Below are 27,206 nucleotides of genomic sequence, written 5' to 3'. Positions count from 1 at the left end.
AACACAGCTGCTTCCTGTGTGTGATAAATGTGCTCCTTTCAGTCGGGGGTGGGGTGAAGAGAGGTGATCTGGAGATGCTGGCCAACTGTATGCACTGTGCAACATCTGGGCAAAGCCAAACAATCCAGCTGCCTTTGACGAGGGAGAACGAAGGCTGTGCAGCTTGGGAGCAGCAGGAGGGGTAGCTCTGCCTTCTGCAAGGTGGTCGAGCCAAGGCCTCCATACAAGTTCTTCCTCTCACTCCCTAAGTGCCAGATACATTTTCAGGACTGGAACAACTCAGAATACTTCCCTCCCTTGCGAGGGAATATGAGTGTCTATTTTTCCATGTACACATACCCACTTACAAAAGGGAGGTATTTAGAGGAAAGTCTGTGACAGAGCCTGGATTTAATTAACATGTTAGGGCAATGAATCAAGCCAAAAGAGAGAACTGCCAGAGAACACAGATTTTTCCTCCCACTCCCCTTCAAGCAGGAGGCAGCCACTGCCAGACTCACCGGGGCAGCCCCAGCCACGTCACCCAGGACGGCGACCACTCGCTGTTCTCAGCAGCCTCTCTGCGCTCTCGGCCATCACATGTCCTCATCTCCAAGGCTTTGAGCACCACTGAAGAGCTGGTGTTTTTCAGCAGGGCCACAGCCTCATTCCGGCTGACCCCTGTCAGGTCAATCCCATTCACATTCAAGAGGATGTCACCTGTGATAAAAAGGGATGGTTTAAAAGACCCCACAGATGTTGCTAAGATGCATCCCTGCTGATAACAAGCAATCTAGAGCCAAGAACTCGCTGTCTAATGAAGCTGTTGATGGCACTGCCTGACCCACTTCCCATAAGCACTGTGGCTGTCCTTGCCAAGGGATACCCCTCTCCAAATCTGGGGTGCTCTTGCTGCACCCCATCTGCATCCCCCTTGCTGGCAGCCCCAGCACTGCAGCACTGTTGAATGAACATCTCCTGTGGTCTGCCCCTAGGAGGCAAGCAACACTCCAAAGGCTGCTCAAAACCTTGGAGGCTTATGGTACTGTTGGAACACCACATATTCATTTGTTTCTAATTTTATCAAATTAACCAGGCTGAATTTTCTGTGCTGGGTTGTTTGCCTCATGATGAATCTCAGTCTCTTTTTTTTTTTCTTTTCTTTTTTTTGGGGGGGGGGAGGAAAATTCATCCTACTGAGAGGCAGTTCTTTCCCCGCAGGAGGAGAGGGGAAAAGCTGCCAGTTTGCTCCTGCTGTTGTGTTGTCATACGTGTTGTGAGGAAAAGCTATAGTTCCTGCAAAAGGAGATCCCTACACATGCTGACGTGGGCTCCAGGGCCTGAAAAGACCTACTGCTACTGTCACCTTGTTCTGACTGTCCCAGTGCTGTGAGGAGCATGGCAATCTCTTATGTGCACTCAGAATTCCCCTACAGCATGACCCAGGTGAAACTGAGAAGATATAGCATCCCCAGAATAGCGGGATCTTTCACCATTCTTCTGTTCCTCTAGCAGTTCCTGCAAAAAAGGACTGAGAAAATACTCCTCATCTTGCTCCAATGGCTTGTGCTTATGGGAGAATCCATTAATGCCTCCTGTTGCATCAAGAGCCAAATGGAGGTACAAAGCCAATGTTTCTAGACAAAATATTAAGCCACAAGGCACTAACATTGCTTCACATATGATGAGGAATTCTGCTCAACTCTCTCTCTTATAGATCAAATTGTATGACAAACAAGCTCAAAAAATGTACATAAAAAGAAAAACAAAACAATCACAAATGTTGCATAATGAAGATTTTAGAAGATAGTGGTGCAGGCTCATTTTCCTGTGCTAAATGATTGTTTCCTAACACAATATTCCTTCACTTCCCTTCACAGAGGTGGTTGGTACTGTGAATTATTCCTTTTTTTGGAGGCCAGCTTGAGACCCTCTCATCTGGTACCTCCCAACAAAAGCCTCTGGAACAGCTGAAAGTGTCAGGGTGTGATGCTCTTACACTGTCCCTGTTTTTCAAAGGAACCCTTTGAATTAAAGCAGGCTGTCAAGATCCCTGTCTTCTTACCCGTTTTTATCCTGCTGTCTCTGCTGATAACTCCTCCTGGTTCAACGCTTATCACATAGATAGGCAAATCCCATTCTCGGTTCGTTGCTCCACCTGCCACTGTCATTCCCAGCGATTCTGTGTGATCTTTCCGGACAGCCACCACCTTCTCGTGACAAGTGACAGTGTGAAGAGTGCTCTGTAATGGGAACAGCAAACACAGTGGGCATAGAGACTCCCTGACAGTTTAAGCATTTTCTACTGAAGCAAGTATTCACCAGAAAACACTTACAGAATACCAAAGCACTTGACAGCAGCCTGCCACTTCTGGGCTTAGTCTCTGTGGAGTCAGAGGTACAGCCAAAATAACCTGCACCTTAAAGTAAGACACAGCTCCCACTGAACTCAGAAGTGTTTTAGCCGTGAAACTAAGAGGAGTAGGTCTTTGAATTGTAAATCTGGAGTATGATTAAAAAAATTAATAATAATAAAAGAAAGAAAAGTTCTTGATGCTAAGATCAGCTAGGGACCACCAGCATTCCTCCCATCTGTAACAATCAGACTATGAAGAGCCCTACCCATCTTTGAGCTAAAACAGCTACAAATGTATTTCACATGTAACCCCCGCCCCCTTCTCATTCACAAGTGTGACCTCACATTCATAATATGCAAAAATAATCTACAGATCTCATTTAAAGCCACATTAATCTCTCCCAATGAATTTCAGATCCCATGAAGACATCCCACCTCGATTCCTGACCAGCAGAGCAGAAAGAGGAGCAGGCAAGCCTGTGGCTGCACCCACCATCACTGAGGGGAAGGAAGGGAGACAGCAGCAACAGGGTTATACGGGAATAGGGAGGAAAAAGGAGCAGCCTGGGTGGGAATTCTATGGCACACTTGTTTATACATAGCACTGGAATGGCTTCATCTTTGGGGAAGCTACAGACCCTCGGGAACAAAAAGGCAAAGAATTCGGTGAAAAAGACCTCTTCGTCACTGCAACCAGCAGCAAACTACAACAGCTGTTCGGACACACCACCTCTGTGTGCAGGACATAGGCACTGTGTCAGTCATTGGATTTATGGCTTGCAACTGAATCTAAACATTTCTGAGGCTTTACAACACTCTCCTTTGTAAAATACAGAAGTTCCAGTCCAGTGCATTTCAGTCATTCCGAAGGCCATGTTTGCCTTCAAGGTGTAAACATTTCAAACTCAGTAGAGTTCTATCCTCATGCAAACTAAATTTAATATTTCATCCATGTTTGCACAAAAATGTTGGCCTTTTTCACCCTTGAAAAGGAATTGCTTTTCCATCAGGAAGTGAATGTAGAAGGGCACTACTTATTTTCGCAAGAATGGAGTTTGTAAATTTGTAACAAAATATGCAATTGTGAAAACCCCAAGCATTCGGGGCAATCCTGCTACTCTCGCCATGTCCATCACATCCCAGACACACAAATGCTGTCTGATAAACCAGAAAGGGCTCTATTCTTGAAGAATCAGTGCTTTCTAAGCTGTGCTGGCCAACAAATTGTCCTGTAACATTTCAGTGAAAAATCATAAAAGCAGTGGTAGTTGTATACTCAAGCATGTAGGATCAGTTTTCCTTTGAAGCTGCTCTTCCACATGTCCTCTTACATGGCTGCAGATAGAGAGGAATTAAAGCAGCTTGGCTGAGATGAAGGCAGTGATGAAAGTGAAGCAAAGCCTTTTTTAGTAAACACACGTAGAGCTTTCCTGGAAGGACCACTGATAATGAGTAAACCAGTTGAAAGGCGGTGTTTATCAGTGACTGCATTTCAATGCATTCTCTTCCAAACAATTGTCCTCCTCTGTCATTTTGAAGTGACCTCAGAGGTCAGAAGAAAAATATAACAGTTCATTTTCTCCTTTAAAAAAATATTTGGGGTTACGTTTACCGTAAAATAAATATTTACAGCAGATTATCACAACATCAAAGCCATGATGCATGTTTTGCAGGCTAAGTACATAGCTGTGTCTGGAAGATACACTTCACCTGAAGGCTAACCTGCCTGTTAGGCCACAGAATATTGTCTGCTCAAGCAACAGGGTGATGGATGCATCTTAAGTTCTGGGCACTTAGTGAGAGAAGAGCAAGAGAACAGATCAAATTAAAAACAAGTGTTATTTAATTAATGGCAAAGCTCCCACTGACTTCAAAGAAATCAAATCTGGCCTACTTCTGCATTACAGCCCTGTTCAACAGCCTCTGCTGTGCAGCAAAATGTTCCTGACATCTCTTTTCTGAATCCAGACAGAAGCCATAACCATTTGGGCTGGACATCCCCTCGCCCTGCAGACCAGAAAACATCCTACAAGGCCCCAAGTCTACAGCACACCATGCACATCCCATCACTGCCACTGAATAAGGAGGTGGCCATTACATGCTGTCCTCCCCTTTCTGGTGGCTGATGGCCAATGGTACCAGCCTGAAAGAGAGTTCCCTTCTCACTCTTTCCAGATGGATACAAGTTTATGGGAGGGCAACAGCTTGGCCCAAAGTGATGTCTCTGTCTTTATATGAACAACATGGCTGCTGGAAGCTGGAGTTGATTTTTGGCTCACAAACAGCTTGCAGCCCATATTTATGTACATGAGACACACTTACCTCAAAGAGAGTGTTCCTGACCTGTGAATACCACATGCTAAGGTAAGCCCAGGAAAAAAAAATAAACAGCTAAAATTCATCAAAATTCAGGTAGTTAGCAATCCCTCTATCAATCACGTATAACAAAGTACTCCACTGATGGCAGAAGGTAGCAGATCCACCAAACCACACACAAGTAGCAAACTCCCTTGACAGTAAACTACAACCAATATGTACTGTGCTGCCTTGTGTGTGAGCAGGAACACACACTGCACTAGGACACTGTGCAGACCCTAGGCCTGTAAGCATTATGCCTGCACTAATGTCTATTAAAACAAAACAAAAAAACATTTTAAGCCTGCCAAAGCTTAGAGTTTAAAGATCTTGAATTGCAAATGTTGCAAAAAAGCAGGAAAAATTCAAACTGACATGCTTGTACTCTATAAAAGGGCAAATAACACTCTAGTAGTTTTAGTATAATCCCAAAAGCCTGCAGTGTCTGAAGACAATCATTTCCACTGGCTGTAATGATCTATTGCCAGAGCATCTTCCCTAAGACAGGCTCTCCACTGCCAGCACAGAGATAAAGGGAAGTGGTAGCAGCATAAAGTTTTGTTTCCCGGCTCTGATCTTCCCCAGACCGTGCTTCAGCAGTGGCTGGGCAGAAGCCCACAGCAGCATGCCCACTCATACTCTAGTGGAACACACATCTCTTGTGGCAAAACAGAAACCCCCCACAAGCAATGGGCTATTCAACAAAAACGGTTTGGTAGCCTTGGAGGGACAACTGCAAGATCAATTCTGACCTGCCAAACTCATAGATCCTCCAGATAATCTTGAATTTACCAGTTTTTGTCCAATGCCCCTTGGTATAAAATGAGAAAATGGGGATCTAGGGCAATGCATGAAAAACAAGTATTGTAGTCCTACATGGTACCAATTTATCAAATCTCCATGGTAGGGCTAGCAGGTGCTCCGAACATCACTAGAAATCATACAGCAGCAACATGAGATAATTGCTGTCCTACGCATATCTCCCTAAGGAAAGCATTACTTCACTACTAAGTAATGTTTTGCAGATGCATGATTAGTTGGGTACTACTACTACTGGCTAGTAGCTACCAGGCATCAACTGCTCCATGATTTAACTCCTGTTGATCCTTACCAAGAGCTGGGATTGAGACTTCACAGCAAATGAAGCTAACAGTTAAGATACACAGCTTCATTTTTTACTCATTAAAAATGCTGAATAAATGTAGTTTTAAAAAATGAAAAAAAGGAAACCTGCAAAGGTGGTGTATCGTTAAGCATCTGCAATATGCAGAGCTAGGCTCGTCTCTTGGATGATAGCTGTGCACCTAATATGGCATCTGGTTCAGTTCAAAGGTCTCTTTTGTGGCACTTCTGGCTGCTCATCAGGCAGGATGGATTTAACCAGCCCTGCTGTTCAGCTACCTAACACCCCCCTGGTGCAGGGGGTTGAGGACCAGCTCATGAGGCTTTGCACAGGGGTAATGCTCAGAGTAACTGCCGTAAATTAACCAGGAATGTGACTTACATTTAGTGAAATAAAGAAATTAATTCCTGCAAGGATGTTCTTGCATACAGATAAAATATGTTTAATCTACTGTTGTTTCCCATAAACATTTCCATTAAACAAAAGCCACTTTAGCTCATCAGGAGCACCTCCACACAGTGGTTAAATCTGGTTTGAGTGGCAGTAATCCTAGTTAAATTTATGACTACAGATGATTCAGTGTCACTTTTTGGAATGCAGTCAAGTCCTTAAAACACAGAAGAGAGCACATAAGCCCCTTTGATGCAGGCTGCCATTTCTAGACTGACACCATAGTCCTTTGTCCCTATCCTTCTCCTCAGCCCAAGAACAAGACCTGGATACCAAAGTACTTGAAGAGGGAGGCACTCCCAGTTTTCCTGCTGTAAAGATGACATTCCCTGAAGTCTTACAGCAGTGGCATAGGCAAGCACAAGCTTCTAAAACTGGCATATTTGGTATTCAAAGCCAGCAAAATATTGGTATCCTTGCCATGGCCTGTAAGGACCTTCAAACTCTTGAGCTGGGTCAGAGCATGGTAGCTTGAGAAACATTCAAAGGATTAAGAACTACCGTAGCTTCCAAGAAGCCCAGAGAAATCTCTTAGATCAACCTATGAAAGTTGTTTTCTGCAGAAGTTGTTTCAGATGGACAAACATCATATAAACCTCTTATCATCATTGAAGCATGTTTTCATGTGTGGCTCAGGCCCCTGCACAAGTCCAGCTCCACACCCATCACACCCACCACTGCCCCACAATCCCCTTTCACCTTTTCTTCCCCTTCTCCCTCCAGACCAAGTAAAGGAAGAAACACTTCCCTGAGCACAAATGATGAGGAGCACAGCTTTATGTTTCGTTGTGGAATAAGACATGCCACTACTGGTGACAGGATCCAGAAAGACTACCCCGAGACCTCCAGATGCCAGCCACCCCAAGGTCCCCTTTCCCAAGTACAGCAGAACAGATGTGGCCTCACCTTACTGGCATTGATCCTCTCTGCAGGACAGGGCTGGGGGCTGCTGCTGTAACTCCAGCCCGTCTCCTGCAAGATGTCGGGGGGCTGCTGCCTGGTCTGCCGTGACACCACGAAGTGGACGTGCCGCTCGCTGGCCTGGGGGAGGAGACAAAGGGTGAATCCCATCACTCTGCTGCAATGACCCAGAACAAGCTGAACAGGGAGGGGTCACAAAACATAGATTTCATTTATGCTTGGTTGGATTTCCCTCCACAGAGGATGCAATGACACAAAGAAGTAGCATCAGCTCAGGTCAAATCAGTTCATACAGGTTTACTGCCTTCATCATTAACACCTAATTTGGTGTTAATGATGAAGAAAAAACCTTTCTGGTTACCCTAAATTTGTCTGTAAGTAATGACCTGACCCATAGTAACAAGATCACTGAGCACTCCTTATGTCCTCTTGCATGCGCTAGAGCAGACCAGCAACGTGCCTGCAGCAGGAGAGACGCCTCACAATTAGTGCTGTAATAAGGAGCATACTCCAGCTTAGGCTGGTGAGGGTGGAGAGTAAACAATGCAACAGAGTCCACCTGTATTTAACAAGCACAGTAGATGTAAGGCAGCTTGAAGAAAGGGATGCATCACTGCTTTGAGAAGTAAAATCCTAGTATGCCAGAACACAGAAAAAGAGAATAAGAAGGCACAAGCAAGTGCATAGAGTAACAGCATTTGGGTTGGGAAATTGGCTCAAACTCCTGCTCTAGGAAAAGGAACTACAAAAGCAATTAACCCAAAATAAGCTCAGAATGCTTCTACGCAACAGTCATGATTACTTGTAGAGCCTCATTGTTTTAAGGTGCTCCATGTACAGCTGGTGCTGGCTTTATTGATTCTGTGTACAGGTGACTCTTTTCTCCTGTTGACCTAGCTGAAGGGAAGCATAGAAATAGCCCAAAAGCTACAGAAGCATACTCAGAAAATAAAAAATCTTTCTTCTCTCTAGACTAGAGATCTGTTGCAGCAGGTAAGAGCAGCTCTTAAGAGCTGGTCCCCAGAGGGACTCCTGTCTGCTTCTGCAGGGGTCATTACCAAGAATTTAATTTGGAAACCCCATCAAGCATCTCTGGAGCTCCTGGGGTGTCATACCTCTGGTGCTTGCTATCTCCTGTGCTCTGGGGAGGAGCTCCGAGGAAAGCCGCCACCAAACAAGCAGCTAGAAACCAAACCCAGATCCAGTTGCACTACTGAAATCAAAACTCTCATGTACAATCAAGAAAAGCCAGGGGAGGCTCCTAGGATTTTTATTTTCATAGTTCAGTTTGCCTTTCCTGTGGCTGGATTCGGTAGTACTAACTGAGAATTAAAAATGTTATTGAAAAATATCAGTAATGTTTAAAAAAACCCAACACAACTCATCTCTACCAAACCTCCAAATTCAGGCCTGAAATCTGCATGTTCAGCCCACGCTATTTGTAAGAAAGGTGCTATATCATTAAAAAACGCACGTTTCTTTCCTACCTTACCTGCACTGAGGGGGATGCTAGGTTTCAAACTAGCAAATAAAATCCCCACAGTTTCATAATATATCACTTGGTACACACCTATATATATTAAAATAACTTTCTAGGTAATTTTACTGGGTTTATTATTACCAGTTTTACCAGTACCCTTGGGTGCTCATCTGGCACCCATCAGTATACTGGGAGAAAGAAAACCACCTCTAGTGGTCTCTAGTTTGTAGGATGCTGAAAACATAGCTGAACAATACACTACTAAAACTCCCAAGGGCACATGACCTCACAAAAATACAGTTTTCCTTAAAACAAACAACTTCAGTTTATGCAACTTCTGTTTAAAGCTCATCTGCTGCCACATGGTTTGTCTCAAAGTTGGTTATTTAGAGGAAGGTTGTAAATGTGACTAATTCTCTGAGGACCAACTCACAAAAGTTCAACAAGAGTATTGCAGTGTCACATTTGTCTCCAGGTCAGTCAATTTTAGAAATTTCTCAGAAGTCCGGAGTGTTTTAAAAAGTTATCCAAACAAGATGACTAGCCTTTGTACTTACATACTTCCATATACAAACCCACTACCATTTCTACTGATCAGAATATTAATTGCTGCTTCGTCCTGATCTCTCCCTCCCTCCTTCCCTTTCACTGCTTGTTTTTCCCAGTTTCTTCTCTGCTCTTCATGCTGAAGCAAGAATTAAAGTAATAAGGTTTGCTTTGAACCTGAATACAAATAACAGTGGAAACAATCCACTAGAATTAAAGTCTGTGTTATGGCCAAAGCAAATCAAGCACAGATTGGGCAATGCTCTGCAAAGCTTTGTCTTGTAAACCTCCAAAGGTCGCTTCTGCACCAGATTGATTCCGCTGCTGCTCTTGGCATACATCTCCCTGGGATAGGGAAAGGAGCATATTTAGATTAGAATGTACCACATCTGACACAAGATTGTGACTAAAGATGATGCAGCAAATGGGGAGCAGCAAGCTCTCAAGTGTTATGATGTGGGCACATTGTGCATTAGCACGTACATGTTTTCTTCATTTCAATTCTTGTGACTGAGCTTCTAAACAGGCTGACACCTAATCACCTGATGAACAGCTGCTTTGCATATACTGACATATAATTGCTACAGGCCTGAAGAATCAGATTTTTCTCAATTATTCATTAGTTAGCAGTCAAAACTAATCAGACTCAGCAGAAACCTGAAGTTCTCCCAGCTGTGCTTGGCATAATAAACAATCACCACCTTTTATCATATCAGTGAATGTTCATTCTGCTTTTAAAGGAGCCAGTCATTTATTACAGAGTTTGTAGCACTGTTAATTTGAAGACTTTGATGTGCAGAGTGACACATTCTGAGATCTCAACATCCAGTACTATCAAAAAATGGAAGGATGAGGTAAAACATGCCGTGTAAGTTGCAAATGTAAAACTTCTGTGGCCTCAGTATAATGTTTTTTCTCTGGAATAGCATGGAAACAGGAAAGGCAAATGACAACTGATGAAAAAACATGGGAAAAAAGACAAAGGATCCAGGAATTTTGTATTAGACAAATGTGATTCATAGAGCTCACATCAGTGCAATCATGGCTGTTTGGAAACCTGAGTTCCCCCTTTGATGGGCATGTTGTTTAAATTCCCAGAGACTGGTATGCATTACAAGCATTATTATAAATAACATCCACTCTTTGGAACCCAATAAGAACTATGGTAGTGTTTTCAAACACTTGTGTGTGAATGGTCTCATTAAGTCATTTTTTCCATTTCATCTCAGACTACATGTGTTTTTTGCTTATGAAGCACTGTTGACTTGTTTTGTAGCCATAAAGAACTGTTCCAAGAATACCAGTTTTCAGAAAGGTTTTCATTCCCGACTTCGTTCCCCTTGGAGAATTCAACACCCCTCAACTGCTGCCTTCTGCTCCCACTTAGTGATCTACATAACGTAATCCAGAAGGATGCTGGACCAGAATTTCAACAACTGGTGTTATGCAAAAAGATGTGGTTTTTCTGCCTGGGCAGGATATGCCTGCTTGCTTGCAGATGAGTGGGAGGCTCTGCTCTCAGCATGTAGACAAGCTAATGGCTTTATCTTTACCTACGCCATAAATTTTGCAGTGAAATTTGGTCACAGCCATTTGTGAACCTATGCTGAAGGGGGAATGCTTGCCACAAAGTGCACTGCATTTAAAGATTCTTTTAGCCAGACTTGTGTTACCCTGGTTATATCCATCCGAAATGCAGAGCATCCAGCCTGATTCAACATCTTATTCAGGTACACAAAATTCTTCAATATGAGAACATCGTGCATGACTTTAAATGAAATGTAAAGTTGCACAAGTACAATGACTACTATAAATAAGAAAGAAAAGCAACAAAAGATCCTTGGCTTTGCTTTTTATGTTTACTTTTTAAAAAAAGTAGTCTGTAAAGGAATAAATTCAGTGAAAATGGTTCTGGAGGGGAAATTAGGCAGAAGCTCACTGATTCTGTAGTGACAGTTTTGAGGCAAGGCTATTAAGTGCATCAGAGAGGTACTCCTTTAGTTCTCCATAAGAGTCTAAATTGAGATTTACAAAAACTACAGAATAAGATCCTTTTTCTTTTTTCTTCCCCAAAATATCTGAATTTATGCTGGATTTATTTAAGAAATATCCACAAGGTATATGAAAGTTACCTTCAATTGTAAGATATGCCTGCAGGAAGCCACTGATGCTGGAATGCTCATCCCAAAACACGGCAGTGGTTGCCTTAGACTTCCCATCTCCCCTGGAGGGAATCAGGACCCTGCTGGACTCTGATACTGAGGGACAGGCTGGTTTGCATTTTGGCAGATTCAGAGTACATCAGAGTCATAGATTCATATAATGAAAGAATGGCTTGGTTGGAACAGATCATAAAGCCCACCCAATTCCAACCCTCTGCCATGGGCAGGGCTGCCACCCAGCAGCTCAGGCTGCCGAGGGTCCCATCCAACTTGGCCTTGAATGCCTCCAGAGATGGGGCACCCACAGTGTTCCTGGACAGACTGTGACAGTGCCTCACCACCCTCTGAGTAAAGGGTATAGAGATTTACACTGACCTCTTCTTTGTAACAGAATCACAGAATTGTAGGGTTTGGAAAGTATCTCTAGAAATCACCTCATCCAACCCCCCTGCCAAAGCAGGCTCCCTAGACTAGGTTGCAAAGCTAAGCATCTAGGTGGGTCTTGAACATCTCCAGAGAAAGAAACAAAAACCCTACAGTGAACCAATTGCAAGAGGCATCACAGGGAAGTACATGCCCATATTCACCCTTGTACCTGCAGTGACACCAGGGAGATTTCAGAGGTATCAGTTCCCACCCTTAGGAAGCTTGATACACCTTCCCTCCCCTTAACGCACACCTGTGAATCTTTTCTTTGTCACCATTGCTACGGATGGTGAAAATGCATCACTTGGCTTTTGCCAAGTTCAGAAACTGTGCCCGAAGCCATGGCAACAGACCTGGATCAGCTGGGCTGCGCTCTCCGGGCTGCCGTACCGATGGTCATGCCCATTGATGGCCAGGACCCGGTCATTCTCCTGCAGCTGGCCATCACGGGCGGCCACTCCTCCATCCAGCAGGTTGAAGATGAACACACCAGGTTCGTTGGCCCTGCGGACCAGCTTTATCCCTAGCTGCTCATCAGGGCTGCTTTTGTTCAAAATGACGTGGAAGCTGTCATCCCTGCTGCACTGAGCATCGAGGCTGAGCCCGCTGCTTCGGCACCGGTACCGCTGCTCCCTGAGCACTGTGAGCCGCAGCACGTGGCAGGGCTGCTTCAGGATGGACAGGGCATAGTGGTGAGGCACGTTTTTGATGTCCATGCCGTTCACCTGGAAGAAAGAGCTGGAAATCAGTGGCAGAAAGGCAATCTAACCTGAACTGGCATGGAGACGGCTGCTCTGTTTACACAGATGCCTTCACATGAAGTGGCGTGCGCTGCAACAGGCCAAGTCTGTGCACAAAGAGTCCTTCCTCTGAGGAAAGGACATGCTGTACAGACACTTTCTGCTTTTTCTCCCCCTTCTCTCAGCTCGGATCGTCTCCAGACATAACTGTTATTTTTCAACTTTATTATTGCTCTCCCCCAAGCTCCAATATCCTTTCATATATCTTGGTTTTATTCCACTAGCTTCTGATTTCAGATCACCTTGCCAGCCCTTCTTTCCACTCCCACTGCTTTCCAGTTGTTTCTCTTCATTATCTCTCAGCTGTTTCAGTAACAGCAAAAAAAAAAAAAAAAAAAGTGCCCCACTAATGAACTTCTAATTAAAATGGAGAAAACAGCCTCAAGCAGAAGGTCATAAGTGCTGGGTATTTAGCAGGGAGTCAGGCTTACACACTGGAATATCAGGCTTTTTGTGTTCTGTTTCCCAGGTAGGATTTACCAGTGATTTGCTTTTCTCCCAAGTACTGAAACAATACAATGTAGGTCCCATTCAGAGCTGATGGGGCAGCTCTGAAGTTGATGGGGCAGCTGAGAGAGCTGTTCTCATTCATTGCTGGAGCCACTGCTAACAAGACGCTATTTTAACCATCTGGCCTAATTCTTGTTCATCTGTTACACATTTCTATAGAAGCAGAAGTAGCAGCCAGTGGCTAACACCTAAATGCTGCTCATTTGTTCCTAGAGATTTTACCCATGGCTGCTGATGGGGCAGCTCACAACAGGCAGTGCCTCATGTTGTGTGGTGTTGATGCAGACAAGCCACACGTTGACCAGGCACCTGTCACCTCCTCTGGTGTAAGTGGGATTTAAGGCAATGGAAACTGCACTAAGTGAGATTTAACTCCACAGCTCAGCAGAAACAAACAAACAAACAAACAAAAAACCTTGCCCCTGCTTTCAGAAGAAAAATTTTGCTCTGCTGAGTCAGAAACACCAGCATCACGCTGCAATGCATTTTGGATCTACCATGCTTAGCTAGAAAGTAGAGATGTCAGATAACTGAGTAGGAAATGCAAACAAATGTGATTTACAAAAACAATTGAGATTACCAAAATGATCACAGCATGCAGAGGAACTGGATTTCTTGCATATATTATTCCATCCACACACAGAGGCAGCACTGCAAATCCCATAATCAACTTGTACTTGTAGTTAGGATATAATTTTTTTATCTTGTACTCCCCCAGTACTATACCTTTAGTATCATGTCTCCAGGCAGCAATCTTCCATCTCTGGCAATTACTCCATCTTGATAAATATGCTGTATAATAATGTGAACCAAAGGAGTCTCGCTGCCTCCCACAATCCTAATGGCCAGGTTCTCATGGGGATCAGTCCGGTTGATCTTAATGCAGGTGATTTCACCATCTGGAATCAGGTGATACAATCTGGGAAAACCTGGAAATGTACATCATAAGGTATTTATACGACATCTTGGCTTTGTTTCATTAAAGCATGAGCCACACAACTTCAAGTACCTGTCAGTTACCCAAACTAGGTTTTATGCATTGACATGATACATACTATGTGTGGAGGAAAGGAAATGTATGTTTGCTTTACTGAACTTGAAGGGATCATTTTTAATGAATACATTCAAACTTCCTTTCTATTTTATTCCCCTCAAAGCACAGCCTCAAACACTTGATACAATCCAGACAGATGAAATGAGCTTAAGAAAAAATGCAGTTGTGTGCTAATATTCTAAGGGAACAAAATACTTTTTTAGCCTCCAGAGACCCTTCTGAGCCAGGTCACAGCACCTTACTGGCCCTATGAGAGTATGGACATAGACAAGCCAACAAACCCTGGTGGTCTGTGCTGTGGTGGGCTGCTGATTTTCCTCACTGGTAGCATCCCAGACTCTTTTTTTTTTACCTTGAGCTAACAGAAGGGCAAGATTTCTTGGGCAAGCCAAAGCAAACAGTAGTTTCCCTACCAGATCATTCTCTTTACATCATCCTTGAACTCTAGGAAGCAGGAACATCTGGCTGTTTCTGCCAAGGCTCTGCATGAAACCAGGAAGGAGAATTTCAGAGGTGACCTGATAGATCTCCAGAGAGGTACACGAGCAAAAGTACTGCAGCTGGCCAGCCAACTCTATCAGATCTAACACAGATTAAAAAACGTGAGCTCAAATGAGCATGCATCTGCTGCCATTGATGCAGGTGGTGACATTTCCACATTATTGCCCACAGTCTTGAATAAATCCACACAGACCTCACTGTGCCCAGGTGGTATTTCCACAAATCTGTCCCATGCTTAACCAAGACACCTCAACACACTGCTGAACTGGGCTCTTCATGCACAAAGAATGAACACCTCTGCTTTCAGAAGTAGTTAGCCCTCCTGGATGAATTCATTTTCCCAGGATATTTTACGTTTTATGAACTCGTGGGGTAGAAGAGAATGATGCTGACTGCTGACCGGAATGATGTGACTGCTGACTCTGCTGGCATTGGCAGCCTGGGTGTGAGAAAGAAGGACTGCGTGCGGTGATCCTATTACTTACTTATAATGTTCTGGAGGAGTTTGCCTCATTACAAAACCTATTTTCAGCTGACGTGTCTGTCTGCACAGGATGTATCGGGCAATTAGAATTTTTAATTCATTCTCAACATTGAATAAAGCTCAAGTAAAAGCCCTACTGTGCTGCCTAGTACAGGCACGTCAGTCTTTAAGTACCTTGTGCCCCCCATATGTGACAGAAAGTTGTTGAATTTCTGTTACAAGAGTCCACGTATCTATATGAAAACCTGTAAGTAGAAAAATGAAGTACTAACATTCTTTCAGTAGTCAATTTTAGAAATGAAAATACAGCTATTGCAACTGAGTAGCAGAAAACTGTTAAAAGAAAATTAATAGAGCAGTATCAGAGATAAAATAAGTATTTCCTACTACAGAATTATCAGACAACAAACCAGAAAGACAACAAACCAGAAAGGCACCAAAAGTTCCTGGGAGAGATCAAGGGGAAAGAAAGTGTAGGAAAATAAAACCATTAATAAATAACATGTTGAATCCCTTACCACTTCTTGATCATACGCTCCTCGAGATGGGAAGCTGTCTTCCTCCACGTCTGTAAAAATCACCTACCAGTTGCACAGACTTCGACTTTGTGGTTTTATACAGAGTTGACAGGCAATGAAAATCTAAATAATTATACAGCCTTACTCAACCTAATATCCAAGGATCACTTAGTTACAGTCTTGTAGTGGTTTCTGCAGCTGTAGTGATTTGCTTCAGAGTTGCACACAATTTTAAAGTCTCAGGACTGGAAGGTGCATCGTTCCCCCATACTCCTTATACTTTTGAACATTATTTGCCCAATTTGGAGCTTGTCTGATTCCCAGAAGCCTGAAGGTGGACTCAGATCATCTAAAGGCAGGCCTCTATCCTAAATGCCTAATTTTCTATGAAGTGTATGATCACCCAAAGGAGCTGTTAAACTCCCTCCACTGCTATATGAGAAGACAAAGCCAATTAAGTGATGGCTCAGTGAGGTGCTTAAGGTCAGATGATACAAGTACTGCTCAAAAATTACTGAGGGCTTTCTCCCTAAGTCAGAATAGGCATGCTCTTTTTGTACTCTCAGGGAAGCTCTAAGGGTTTACATTAGTAAATTATAAACGATAACCTAGATCCCCAAGTATTCTTGTCTCCATGGAAATGAAAGAAATAAATATTTCTTTATATTTTGCAAGCTATCAAATCAGTCCTGTAGCAGAACTGCTTCCATTTCCTTTTGCATGATGATTCACCTTGGGTTGTAAAAGATAGCACTCCTTGGCTTAGACATTCTCCTCTACTTAAATCTGATATTTTTTCTAAATCTATCTATTTCTTGACCACAGAGAGCAGATTGAACAAGCTGCTGATAATCTCATGTTATGTCAGTCTCTAACTATCCCAGAACAAAACCAGAACAATGTGGCATTGAACAAGACCCATCACGTACATAAGGTATAATCTTAAGTTCTTTTGCTTCTTGAGTGATGCTAAACTGATTTAGTAAGTACTGTAGTGGCATTCGGCTGATTTTCAATATGATTTTATGCAGACCCTTTGAGAGAATTTCTGATAACCGATTTCCTTCTAAAGTGTGCAGTCTATGACAAAACAAATCCTCCCACAGAATTTTTCTTGCTAGTGTGCAAGTCACCAGGTTCCTCTTCTAATAGGATATATTGCTTCACCTCCCAGGTTTGATTTATTTGTGTTCTTTATTGAATATAATTAATAAATTGTACCTTTCTCTTCTCAGATGAGTCAAGCATCAAAATAATTGGATGACCACTTAATTTCTGCTATCTTCATTAAAGATTTGCCTCTTACTTTCAACCCAGACATACACATGGATGTTTGCATTATCAGTAGTTTAGATTGTCAAGAGCAAAAGGCAACTGACTATTTAAAAAACTATGACTGAAAAACTAAATGTCGAAAATACACACATGCATATACTTTTGATTATTATTTCAATTATAATATTTGAATACTTGAAAATTTGAGATAGCTTTTTTCATCAGTCTGCATACATTGTGTGGAGGCTCACTAAAACTTACCTTGCCCATTTTATGAGAACACCACACCTAGAAATGTCTTTGACCTGAAATTATGTAATGTGTGCACTATCCTCAGAAGAGGTGGACCCTGATCCAGCACTTTGTTACCCACAGTGAATGGGACCTTAGCAGGTCTCACAAAATATAAGGGGTCTGGCTGGGCTAAAAGACAGCACCACTCACATGTATGTATCCTACTGCGGAGCTGGAGCAGACCCCATTTTCCAACCCTTTCCAGCTCTTAATTAAAGTCCTCAGTTCCCTTTGGCCAGGTTTTCCAGAGCAGGAAAACCCTGTAGTATTGCATACCTTTCTTTACCATTTTATATTTCCAGTCCTTAAATATTGAAGCGCTGCTGAATCTAGAAAGAAGTAAATTTTCTGTCTTGTTTTTGGTGACTCTTGCAGTTCTTTCCACCGAGTGCTGTGTTTTTGTTGCAGGGATTGGTATGGAGCATTCTGAATCTGTCAATAATAACAAAATGTCATCTGCATTCAGAAATATTGTCTGTGCTTTTACCTAAAGTAATATTTTCCTTATATTAGAGTGAAATTTTGTCTATACTTCCATCAGAGTAACAAATAACATAGGAGAGGCCAGCTTTACCCATTAAATTATGCTTGTCTGATGCAACACAGGACACTACACAATTATTAGTACATTAGCCATGATACTAACAGGCACTTTTCAGTACACTTAATATTTTAGCCCCAACAGTTTACAGTTCTTAATTTATATGTTCCTTCAGGTCTTGGGTTTCAGCTGATTTCTGCATGTACTGTGCTCCTTCTGGAAGTGCCATCAGAACAACAGCTGCCTCCATCCCTACAGCTCTGTTCAGTGTGTCTGCTATGATACTTAGCTCCAGAACAATCCAAGGTCACTGTGAGCAAAATTTCTGTCTCAGGTTGACAGTCTCTGCCCAGACCAGGAGGTCTGGCTGATGGGAAGCACCAGATGGAGTCCCCAGAGCTTTGTATGCCTACAGCCCATCTCAATTAATCTGCATCCCTGATATCTGCAGGGATAGCAAGTGTTCAGGCACCTGGTCACCACAATTTAAATGAATTTAAAATGAAACTGTCATAGAGTTGTCTCGAGAATTGAGGCTGTTTTATTTACAGCAGGAAAAGTTTATCAGTTTACCAATCTGCAGTGGAGGAAACACTACGGAGCCAATCTCATCCACTTGAAAACTGTCCAACTCATCATCCTGGGGGCAGAGCACTTTCACCCAGTTGTGTAATATTTCTAGCATCCGTTTTAAGAAATTGAAACTGCAATAGAATCAAATTTGGGAAAAGAGGAACACTGCTAATGTAGCCTTCCTAGGGAGAAACTTGAGTTGCTGCTGTTTTGTCCTGGGACTGGCAAAGTCACTTTTTCTTCTTCACTTAAGAAGTCTTACCACCATGAAATGGCTGAAAAAGACCTGGCTCTGGCACCTAGTGCCTTCTGCATTTCACTCCTTTTTCTTTATCTGTCTTTCCAGAACACCAAAGTATTTATGGTATCTATCTTACACATGCACATGCATATATATGTAGATATGCACACACAGAAAACACAGCTGGGCTCCAACTGAACAGCAGGAGGGAAGTACACCCACATAACAGCAGTCTGCTCTGTGAGCCTGCCAGTGCTGCCAGCACTGCCTTGCTCTTGACTGCTGCTAAGCAATAACAGATGTAGCACTGCACCAGCCCTGGGACTAAGAATTAAGCTGACTTTGAACGGCATTTGACATCCTCGAACAATCCTAAATTCAATTTATTTTACAATGACTTGACTGCAAAATGGAACTGATGACTGGTTTTGAAAACCAGCAGTATGCCTCCTTTTTACTTTATAAAAGTTTTTGCAATTGCATTCTCAAATTCTTTCCTCCTGAAGAGTTAGCTGGTTTACAACTTGTATCCGTAGATCAGCTTGAGTAAAGAGTGTGTGTATATATATAATCTTTCTTGGAAGTGAATTTTAAGTGTGATGCCAGACTAAGAGTACAGTGATACAAATAAGCATGGCAAAACCAGAGCAGTCTTTGCTCGGAGATATTTTATCATTTAACTAGATTGTCAAGGTCATTTACACTACTACATCCAGTCAGAAGACATCACATCTTAAATGCATCACTGCCGGAAGGGTGTCCCTGTCACTGTCCCTCACTTCTCAGAATGAAACAAGCCCTTTTAAACTTCCCTAACTTCTACTTCAGACCTGGGAAGCCAAGTGCAACACTAAGTGCCATGAGTAATGTCATTCTCTGGTTATTTACACATTATCAGGTTATTAAAAATGAGAAAATCTCAAGCCCTACTCCATCTAAACATTTTCTTTTTACTGTTAACACTTTTCATGCAATTTTAACATGTTCTTTGGTTTGGACAGTGAACACTTTTCTACTGAAAACATCACCATAGGCAGAGGAACAAAGAAAGCCTGGATCACTTAAATCCAAAATGTGTGTATACAACATTAGGTTAGACGAACCAAACCACAGGCTGCAAATTGAAATCATAAAATCATTTTCACAGCAAAGGACTTGTACCAGCTGCAGGTGTAAGACAGCAATAGACTGTAACTATTATCCTGCTCTAATTACATTAGAAACACAGTATAGATACCATATTTTTCAGTGTCCCGGGGTAGCAAAGGCGCTTTACAAACCCAGCACTACATTCAGCTTTCAAGTTAAGTGCAACCATGGTTATTTGGATGCTGTCCCTCCCCCATCAGGAATTACTTTTGTTTTGCATCCCTGCACAGATACTGCAGTTGAGCACAGGCCCAGTGGAGATACCAACTTCATATTAGAAGCACCTCCACATGCTGCAGCAGGCTGAAAACAGATGTGGCAACAAAAACCCATGGCTGATTCTGCCTTTGAGGCCAATACCTGGGTACACATTACAGTTTTTGCTTTCAGAGTTCTTCTGAACAAAATAGAGGCAAAACATATTAAGCAGAGATACCAGTACTGAGATGAAGAAATTCTGAATATGGGGGACAGGCATATTTGCATTAAACAACTGCAGAGCATACTGCAGCTATCCTTAAAGGGTGACCATCTCTGACCAGGAGTCTGCTTGGAACAAGAGGGGGTTTTAAAGAAACAAGAATAGAAGAAAACATACAGAACCGGAGAAGAATGCAAGCACCCAGCTGGCAGGATGATGATAACTGCTACAGAAAGAAGTTCATTTCTTCTTCCAACAAGAAGAAACAGAGAGTGCCTTTGAGATGCACAAAGCACCTGCTGTGAAGGACTAAACAGAGATCCTTGTTAAAGTTATATTTGTATTTCTGCAAGTTACTCGGGCTTTTTTAAAAACCAAATTCCAGAACAGCCTAATCAAAATGTGTTCTTTGCATATGTAATTAATACTGTCATTTGCATACCCAGCTTCTGTGAGCTCATGCGTAAGAGTAACTGCTCATTAAACAATTACATGTCTACCCGGTTTTTCCAGTGCAGTAGAACATACCTGGAATTTTACAGGCATAGTAGATGCTGACTAATGACATCACGAGCAAAATCAGGTACAGAATGACATCCTTATAGAGAGTGCCCCTCCAGGGTACCATTACATATCACTTAAAAAGGAGACAACGCTTTTCATTCTGCTGAAATGCAAAGGCCAGTGTCACCTTCACATCTACTTCTGTTAACATCTGGGTTACTGACCAGGTGTTGCTGGCATCCAGATCCTCTCATGATCTCTAGACATGAAACCAGGCTTTCAGCGGGACTACTCTACTATAAGCCTAGGTAGAAAGCAGCCATAAAATTTCCATGCCTGAGCCTGAAAATTGCCTTCTGTAAAGCATGAGCCCAAGAATCAGGATATCACTTTACCTGAAGAAGGGCAAGATTCTATTACAATGGATTGAGCAGTTGCTAGCAAATGAGATAAATACCTGTTTCCTGAAAGATGGCAGTAGACTTATTTACAATTTTTTACCAGGGGAATTAAAATATATATATTTGATAAAGTTATTAATTACATTTCCAGGTCAATAAGCAGAATCTTTTTTTTTTTTAATGGAAAAGTTTCAGAATTCTGAATTATTTGGCTTTGTTTTGTTTCCATCAGCAAGAATCTGGACAGCAATCTGGAGAGCAATGACTGGGAACACAAGAACTAAGTGGAACATCTCTGAAGCAACAAGTAAGGAAAGCAGAAGAGATATTAAACATTGATCTTTGATTTTAGAATAAACATGCCTGAGCACAACATTTGGCAGCATTTTGCCCTTATTTTCAGTGGGTTTCAATGATGGCATGATGTATAGAGCAAAGGGAAGTTGTCTATATTGTCTTTGTAAAGCCTTTACCTTGGATTTTTGGTCTGGGAAAAGAGTTGAGGTGCTTAGGCATCAGACAGAGGAATAATGAACTCAATTAGGGCCTTGATTAAGACAATGTTTCCCACTCTATCATCACTTCCTTTTGACGCATGAATGCTAATGTTGGCTTCGTAATTACCATCCAAAGCAATTAGTAATATTTGCTTATTGCTTTGAGAATGCCAAGTGTTAAGTGTTACTGCCTGCCAGACCCCTTATCCTTGACAGATGTCAGGGCAACTTGCCTTTCCCTCAGCTGAGAGCAGAACATTCTTACCTCATCACCTGCCTGGCTGAGGCAACACAGATCTGTCGCCAAGGACCCTACAGAAGTGCTGGGATAATTTCAGTGTTTTTCTCTTTCCTACAGTCATTCCACTGGTAATTTCTAGTGGTTCATAACCATCAGCAGGAAGTCATGAGATTTCCATAATGTGTGATCACTGTTATCTGTTTTCTTTAGAGGGAAATCACACATACTGGCAAAACCCCTTGAACCAAATGACCCAAAAGAGCAAATCAGTTGTAGCTCCAGTAACAGGTCCCAGATGCTTGATCCCACATCTCATGCATTAGATATTGAATCAGCTCTAGCACATGGGCAGTTACCAGCACAACTCTATATGAGGTCCCACACATCTCAGCTTTCCTCTTCCCTGCTATTCACTAAAAGCTTTTCTAAAATAAGGGAAAGTTGAGCTTTCAGCTTCTTTTTAATCCTGTGCACCCACCAAATGAAAGACATGTCAGTCATGGACAGACAGCTCCAACATACATTGGGTCGGTCTCCTGCCCCAGTTAAGAACATCAGGAGAACAAAGTATTACCTTCTCCAGCAGCAGAGTTTCCAACAGCCTCCCTTTCCTGCTCAGCCTGGTTGGAAACTGCACTTCCACTTTTTGTCCTTCGAAGAACACTGAATGCCTTGTTTATTTTCTTAAAAGATCTGCTTCTTATAGTGGAGCGTTCAAAGTGTCGAGCTGCAACAGTAGGAAAAAGATCAATACTTTTCAACAGTTCCAGACTCACATCATTTCTGTGTTCTTTGTCAGACAACAGAGCAAAACAGCAATGCTCCTGTGCTGTGAATCCAAGACAGTACCCACCTGCATGGAGGTACAATTATTCTACCTCTATCCCACACCCTGGCACTGCCACCTCCCATCTGTTCTGCCAGCCTCATGCAGACATCTGTACCTGCAAACGTGGCAGTGTGGGAGAAAATAATCCTCAGTCAGGGCAGAATCAGCAACAATCCAGTGAAAAATGTATAGAAGAGGAAGAAACACTGCCCTTCTCAAGCAACCTAAGTTAGATTCCCTCCCCCAAAAAAAAAAAAAATCTGGAAGTTGATGCTGAAAATTATTCTTGAATAAAAATCCACTGCTGCCTCAAAATCCTGCAGTGCTTCCAATCTGCCAACAATAGCCAACAGTTTGATGACTTAAATTCAGAGATCGTCAGGTGGGCGGGACCTACTAAGTCACATCTTCTAACTTGGGTAAGACGTTAAAAAAAAAATCATAATAGTTTCAAAACATTTCACTCTCCTTTCCATCGTGCTGAAGATATTGTCACGGCTGTTGCTGCTCTCTCTTTGAGCTCAGCATGCTCGCCAAACACTGTAATCTAATAATACAACATTCCCCCAAACCAGACTGCAGCCTTTAAACTCTGGTGGGATTTAATTTCATCCTGATGTTCTTGCTCTCTCCCTTTCCATCTCTCTCTTGCTGCATGGACAGAGGGGGATAGCATTGCTCTTCTTTTAACTGCCCTTCATCCATTCTCCCAGCGCAGAGCTGATGCTACACAAAGCTTGTGAAACACAGTTTTGGCTTCAGAGACTGCAAATACAAGACTTGGCCTCACTGTTAATACCTCCACGTCAACCATATTTTTCTATCATTATGTTCACCAGAGCCAGGTGCTATGCCACAAGGTGAAGAATCAAGGCAAGGATCATCCTGCCTCTGATCATGGTTATTTCAGCAGAGGTGCATGCTCTGGAAGGATAAAAAACATTCCCCAAGCTCCCAGGAACATCTTACTGTCTATTTTCTTGTAAATACTTGGTAACTGCCAAACACAGCACCCAAGAGGTTTTTGTATAGGTGCCCATCACCTGGTCTGTAGGGACTACTTGGGCCACCATGTTTTGTTGAAGGCACAGTTGGACCATCTGGCACTTCACACACCCCAAAGGAACTGAATTGCCTAAATAATCTTTCTTGAGACCTGCAGTTTGCCTGCGTGCAGCAAGTCTTCCGAATGACATTGCCCCCAGACAAGAAAATCTGTTTTTCACCTTTTGGAAAAGCCATGTCAATTTAAAAACAAAAAAAAAAAACAAAACAACATCCTCCACCAACACGTGTTTCACAGAAAACGGATTCAGGAAGAAGCCACCACGCTCCAAAATGACCCCTTTGGGTCCTTACTTCTGCTGCGGTTGCTGCAGTGCAGGTCCCTTGGCCCACTGCCCGACTGGCTGTCCTCCGAGGTGGGGCTGAAGGCTGGGTTCACCAGCCCCGGCTCGTCAGTCATTAAGGCGATGGCTGCAGCTGCGGACAGCTCAGAGCCCAGAGCGGCTACCGCAAGGCTGGAGCTGCGGTCTGGGGAGCAGTCCTGGGAACGCCGCTTCCGCTCCTTAGTAAGGCCATAGTGGGATGCTCCTTTGCATCTGAGGAAAAGGTAGAGAAAGACGTGATCACAGATTGTACTGAAATGTTGCCTACTTACGGCAGTTGGCCGGTTCTGGGGAATTTCTCAGAGTGCAAAATGTGACTGTCACAGTTGGCTATAACAGATGGGCAAGGACCAGGAGGGAAAATGCCAGTCATGTCCTGTTAAACAGCGAAGAAGAAGGGAAACAGTTCTCCAAATTAGTTGAATTTACATGGAAAGTCTGCTGCTAGGCAAGAGAATAAAGGGAGTCGCAAAGAAAACTGCAGGCCCACAATACGATACATAAACAGTGTGGGTGAAGAAGAACCCATGAGCAGGTGGCTCATTACACCACAGACTGCAGCCTATAATTTTCCCCTTGCCTCTGGTTAATGAAGGAGAGCATGGTGATATATAGCAGTTTCTTAATTTCTACTGGCTGCGTAAAAGGCACCTCACTCTGACATGCCCTCTGGCCAGCCAGTGTCACCAGGCACTGACATTGAGAGCCTGGCACCATACTCTTTCATCCTCCTCCAGTCTCAAGGCTGGTTCTAAAACAATTCCAGGGAAAAAATCACCTCCTACATTCTGACCTGGCTTTAGTAGTGACAAAACTCTCTGTTTCCGACAGAGAGGAGTATACTCCCAGGAACAACCAACTTCTGACCCAGTTGTCTACTCTTGGCTCATCCCAGACAGCAAGACTGGGACAAGGCACAGCATTTCTTAGACTTCCTAAAGGACGTCACTCCAAGCATATTAAAGGTTGCTGTGCTCTTCTTGGTTCAATATGTAATTAAAGCTATAAAACAATCAAAGAGACAGAGTGGCCCAAGGAGATGGCACCTGTGAATTCTCCCCAGCATCACTTCTGTGCCCTGTGCACTTTCTAGAACCTAATTCAGCCCATTAAAAAAGAATCTGCCTTTTAATCGTGACCAAATGAGCTTAGCCTATTTGCTGCTATGATTCTTTCTTCATATCAGAAGCTAACTGATGACTTTCATAAAAATACCCTGCAGGACGAACTCACAGAAATAGCTGCAAAAATCCTTAGGGATAGAAAGCTCTTCATAGTATATGACATGCACAAAAGGCAATGCATAATACATACTGTACACAGTGCTAATGGGTTAAGTGTCAGAAAAAAAAGTAGTATGCTGAGTAGAGGTCTTGGGAGAGAGATGATTTATGGAAGTAGTGCCTGGGACAGATGAGATGAAGATGAGTCGCAGAGCTCTCTATGTCAGCTTTGGAGCAGCAACTTAAATTCTCTTACAGTATTTTCTTTTTAAGAGGGAATTAAATTAAAAACTTTTTAAGCACTAAATTATGATTTACCATCACTTACCTCATACCACTTTGGATAACTTCCCTCTTGCAGAGGGAAAAAACTAAGCTATATCACACTGATTCAGCTGTGTGGGGGCTTTGTACACACTTTAAGCTTTGGATGGGAATGCCTGTGGCAGAAGCTATTTCTAAACCCTTTTATAAGCAGAAAGATACATCTCAAAAGAAAATACTCCCTTGTGGAAAAGAAAGTTGCTTGACTATTTCAAAAGACCAACAAGGAGACATCTGGGGCACCTATTCCAAGACAAAACTGTGAAAAGGAAGGGAGGAATTCTCCTGCCTTCATTTGCAGTTCCTTTTCCCATAAACAAGGTTTAAATTCCCCACTTGCTTGAGCTCTGTCAAGTTGTATGTCCACCAGCACCTTGCACCCAAAAGGCCAGGCATGATATTTTCCTTATATTATTTTCCTTGGCAGTAAAGGTTTGGTGGCCATTGCTGGGGAATCAGCCCTGAGAATGAATCCTAAAAGGCAGATCCTTTATTATTTTCATTGGGTTGCATGAAGATCAGCATCAAGCATCTTCTCCCATGTAACTAGTGACAGGACTAGGGGGAATGGCCTCAAGTTGCACCAGGAGAGATTCAGGTCGGATATTAGGAAAAATTTCTTCTCTGAAAGAGCTGTCAGGTGCTGGAACAGGCTGCCCAGGGAGGTGGCTGAGTCACTGTCCCCAGATATGCCCAAGAAACTTTTAAATGCAAATATTCTAGTGGACATGGTTTAGTGGGGAAATATTGGCAGTAGGGGAATGGTTGGACTAGAGGATCTTGGAGGTCTTTTCCAGCCTTGGTAATTCTATGTTTCTATGATCAGAAGGGACTTCATGCAAAAATTTCCCCATTCAGCTGGAGGGTCCAGCTGCCATTGGTGTCTGTCTGCTCAATGCTGCCAAATATTTGCACTTTCCGTGCAAATATTCACTTACTACAGACACCTGGTCACCAATATCTGCCCAACTGCAGATGCAGCCTTTGAATGCAGAGAGGACTGAAAAAGTTTAAGATGTGGCTTATTGGAGAAGACAGCTTACCGTGACACAAAACACAAAGCACATCTTTCTAATTCTGCCAGAAATAGTTAAAAGAGAACCAAAACTCTTCAAGTATAAGCACTGAATCTATTTCTTAAATAACTGTGGCAGGAATAAATGAACACAATGCAAGCCTCTTTCTTCAGATTAACAGTGTCCTTGAAGAATGAAACAACTCCTCAAACTTGTAATAAAATCTGCAACAGCACCTCTTCACTTTCATTGTTTTCCTTGTGCTGACACTGCTGTGATAACAGAAAACAGAAAGAGACAACTGTCTAAGTGGAATCATATTTATAGTGTCTCGGCTACATTTTTCCATATGGTTGGGTTTGGCTCCCAGAAAAGAAAGATCCATAAAACAGCTACACGCCACTACTAATTATCTCCCTCACTGTGATTATTAATCAGCTGCCTGATTTACAGCTGGAGGAGAGGGATGGAAATCCCAGCAGGATACCTGACTAATGGGGGCAGTCTTAGAGTGAGCCCGGTGCTGTATGGTGGCCAAGGTGAACTCCAGATTTATGTTCCTTCTCAGTTGCTCTGGACAGAGGGTAATTTCATGCAGCCGTATGATATCAAAATGATTTGAAG

The 27,206-nt window shown here is 42.8% G+C and overlaps 1 protein-coding gene across 2 annotated transcripts in view; it reads right to left on the bottom strand.

Annotated features, from left to right (window-relative positions):
* The window catches only part of LNX1 (ligand of numb-protein X 1), a 62,534-nt gene that overhangs the window by 7,577 nt on the left and 27,751 nt on the right, over positions 1 to 27,206 (bottom strand). The window contains exons 2-9 of one of the 2 annotated variants that reach the window (XM_065737034.1): positions 23,991 to 24,232; positions 22,377 to 22,529; positions 17,511 to 17,666; positions 13,835 to 14,037; positions 12,152 to 12,523; positions 7,170 to 7,304; positions 2,045 to 2,222; positions 501 to 699 (exon numbers count right to left, since the gene is read on the bottom strand). In XM_065737034.1, coding sequence (XP_065593106.1) covers positions 501 to 699; positions 2,045 to 2,222; positions 7,170 to 7,304; positions 12,152 to 12,523; positions 13,835 to 14,037; positions 17,511 to 17,666; positions 22,377 to 22,529; positions 23,991 to 24,232 — 1,638 coding nt within the window. The remainder of the gene's footprint in view (positions 1 to 500; positions 700 to 2,044; positions 2,223 to 7,169; positions 7,305 to 12,151; positions 12,524 to 13,834; positions 14,038 to 17,510; positions 17,667 to 22,376; positions 22,530 to 23,990; positions 24,233 to 27,206) is intronic. The other variant, XM_065737035.1, reaches the window with a different exon arrangement.

This window comes from Cyrtonyx montezumae, unplaced genomic scaffold (genome assembly GCF_038088225.1).
Source record: "Cyrtonyx montezumae isolate F1298 unplaced genomic scaffold, pur_monq_1.0 scaffold_2, whole genome shotgun sequence".
In the NCBI taxonomy this organism is placed as follows: Eukaryota; Metazoa; Chordata; class Aves; order Galliformes; family Odontophoridae; genus Cyrtonyx; species Cyrtonyx montezumae.
This window is presented reverse-complemented; position numbering and strand designations above follow the sequence as displayed.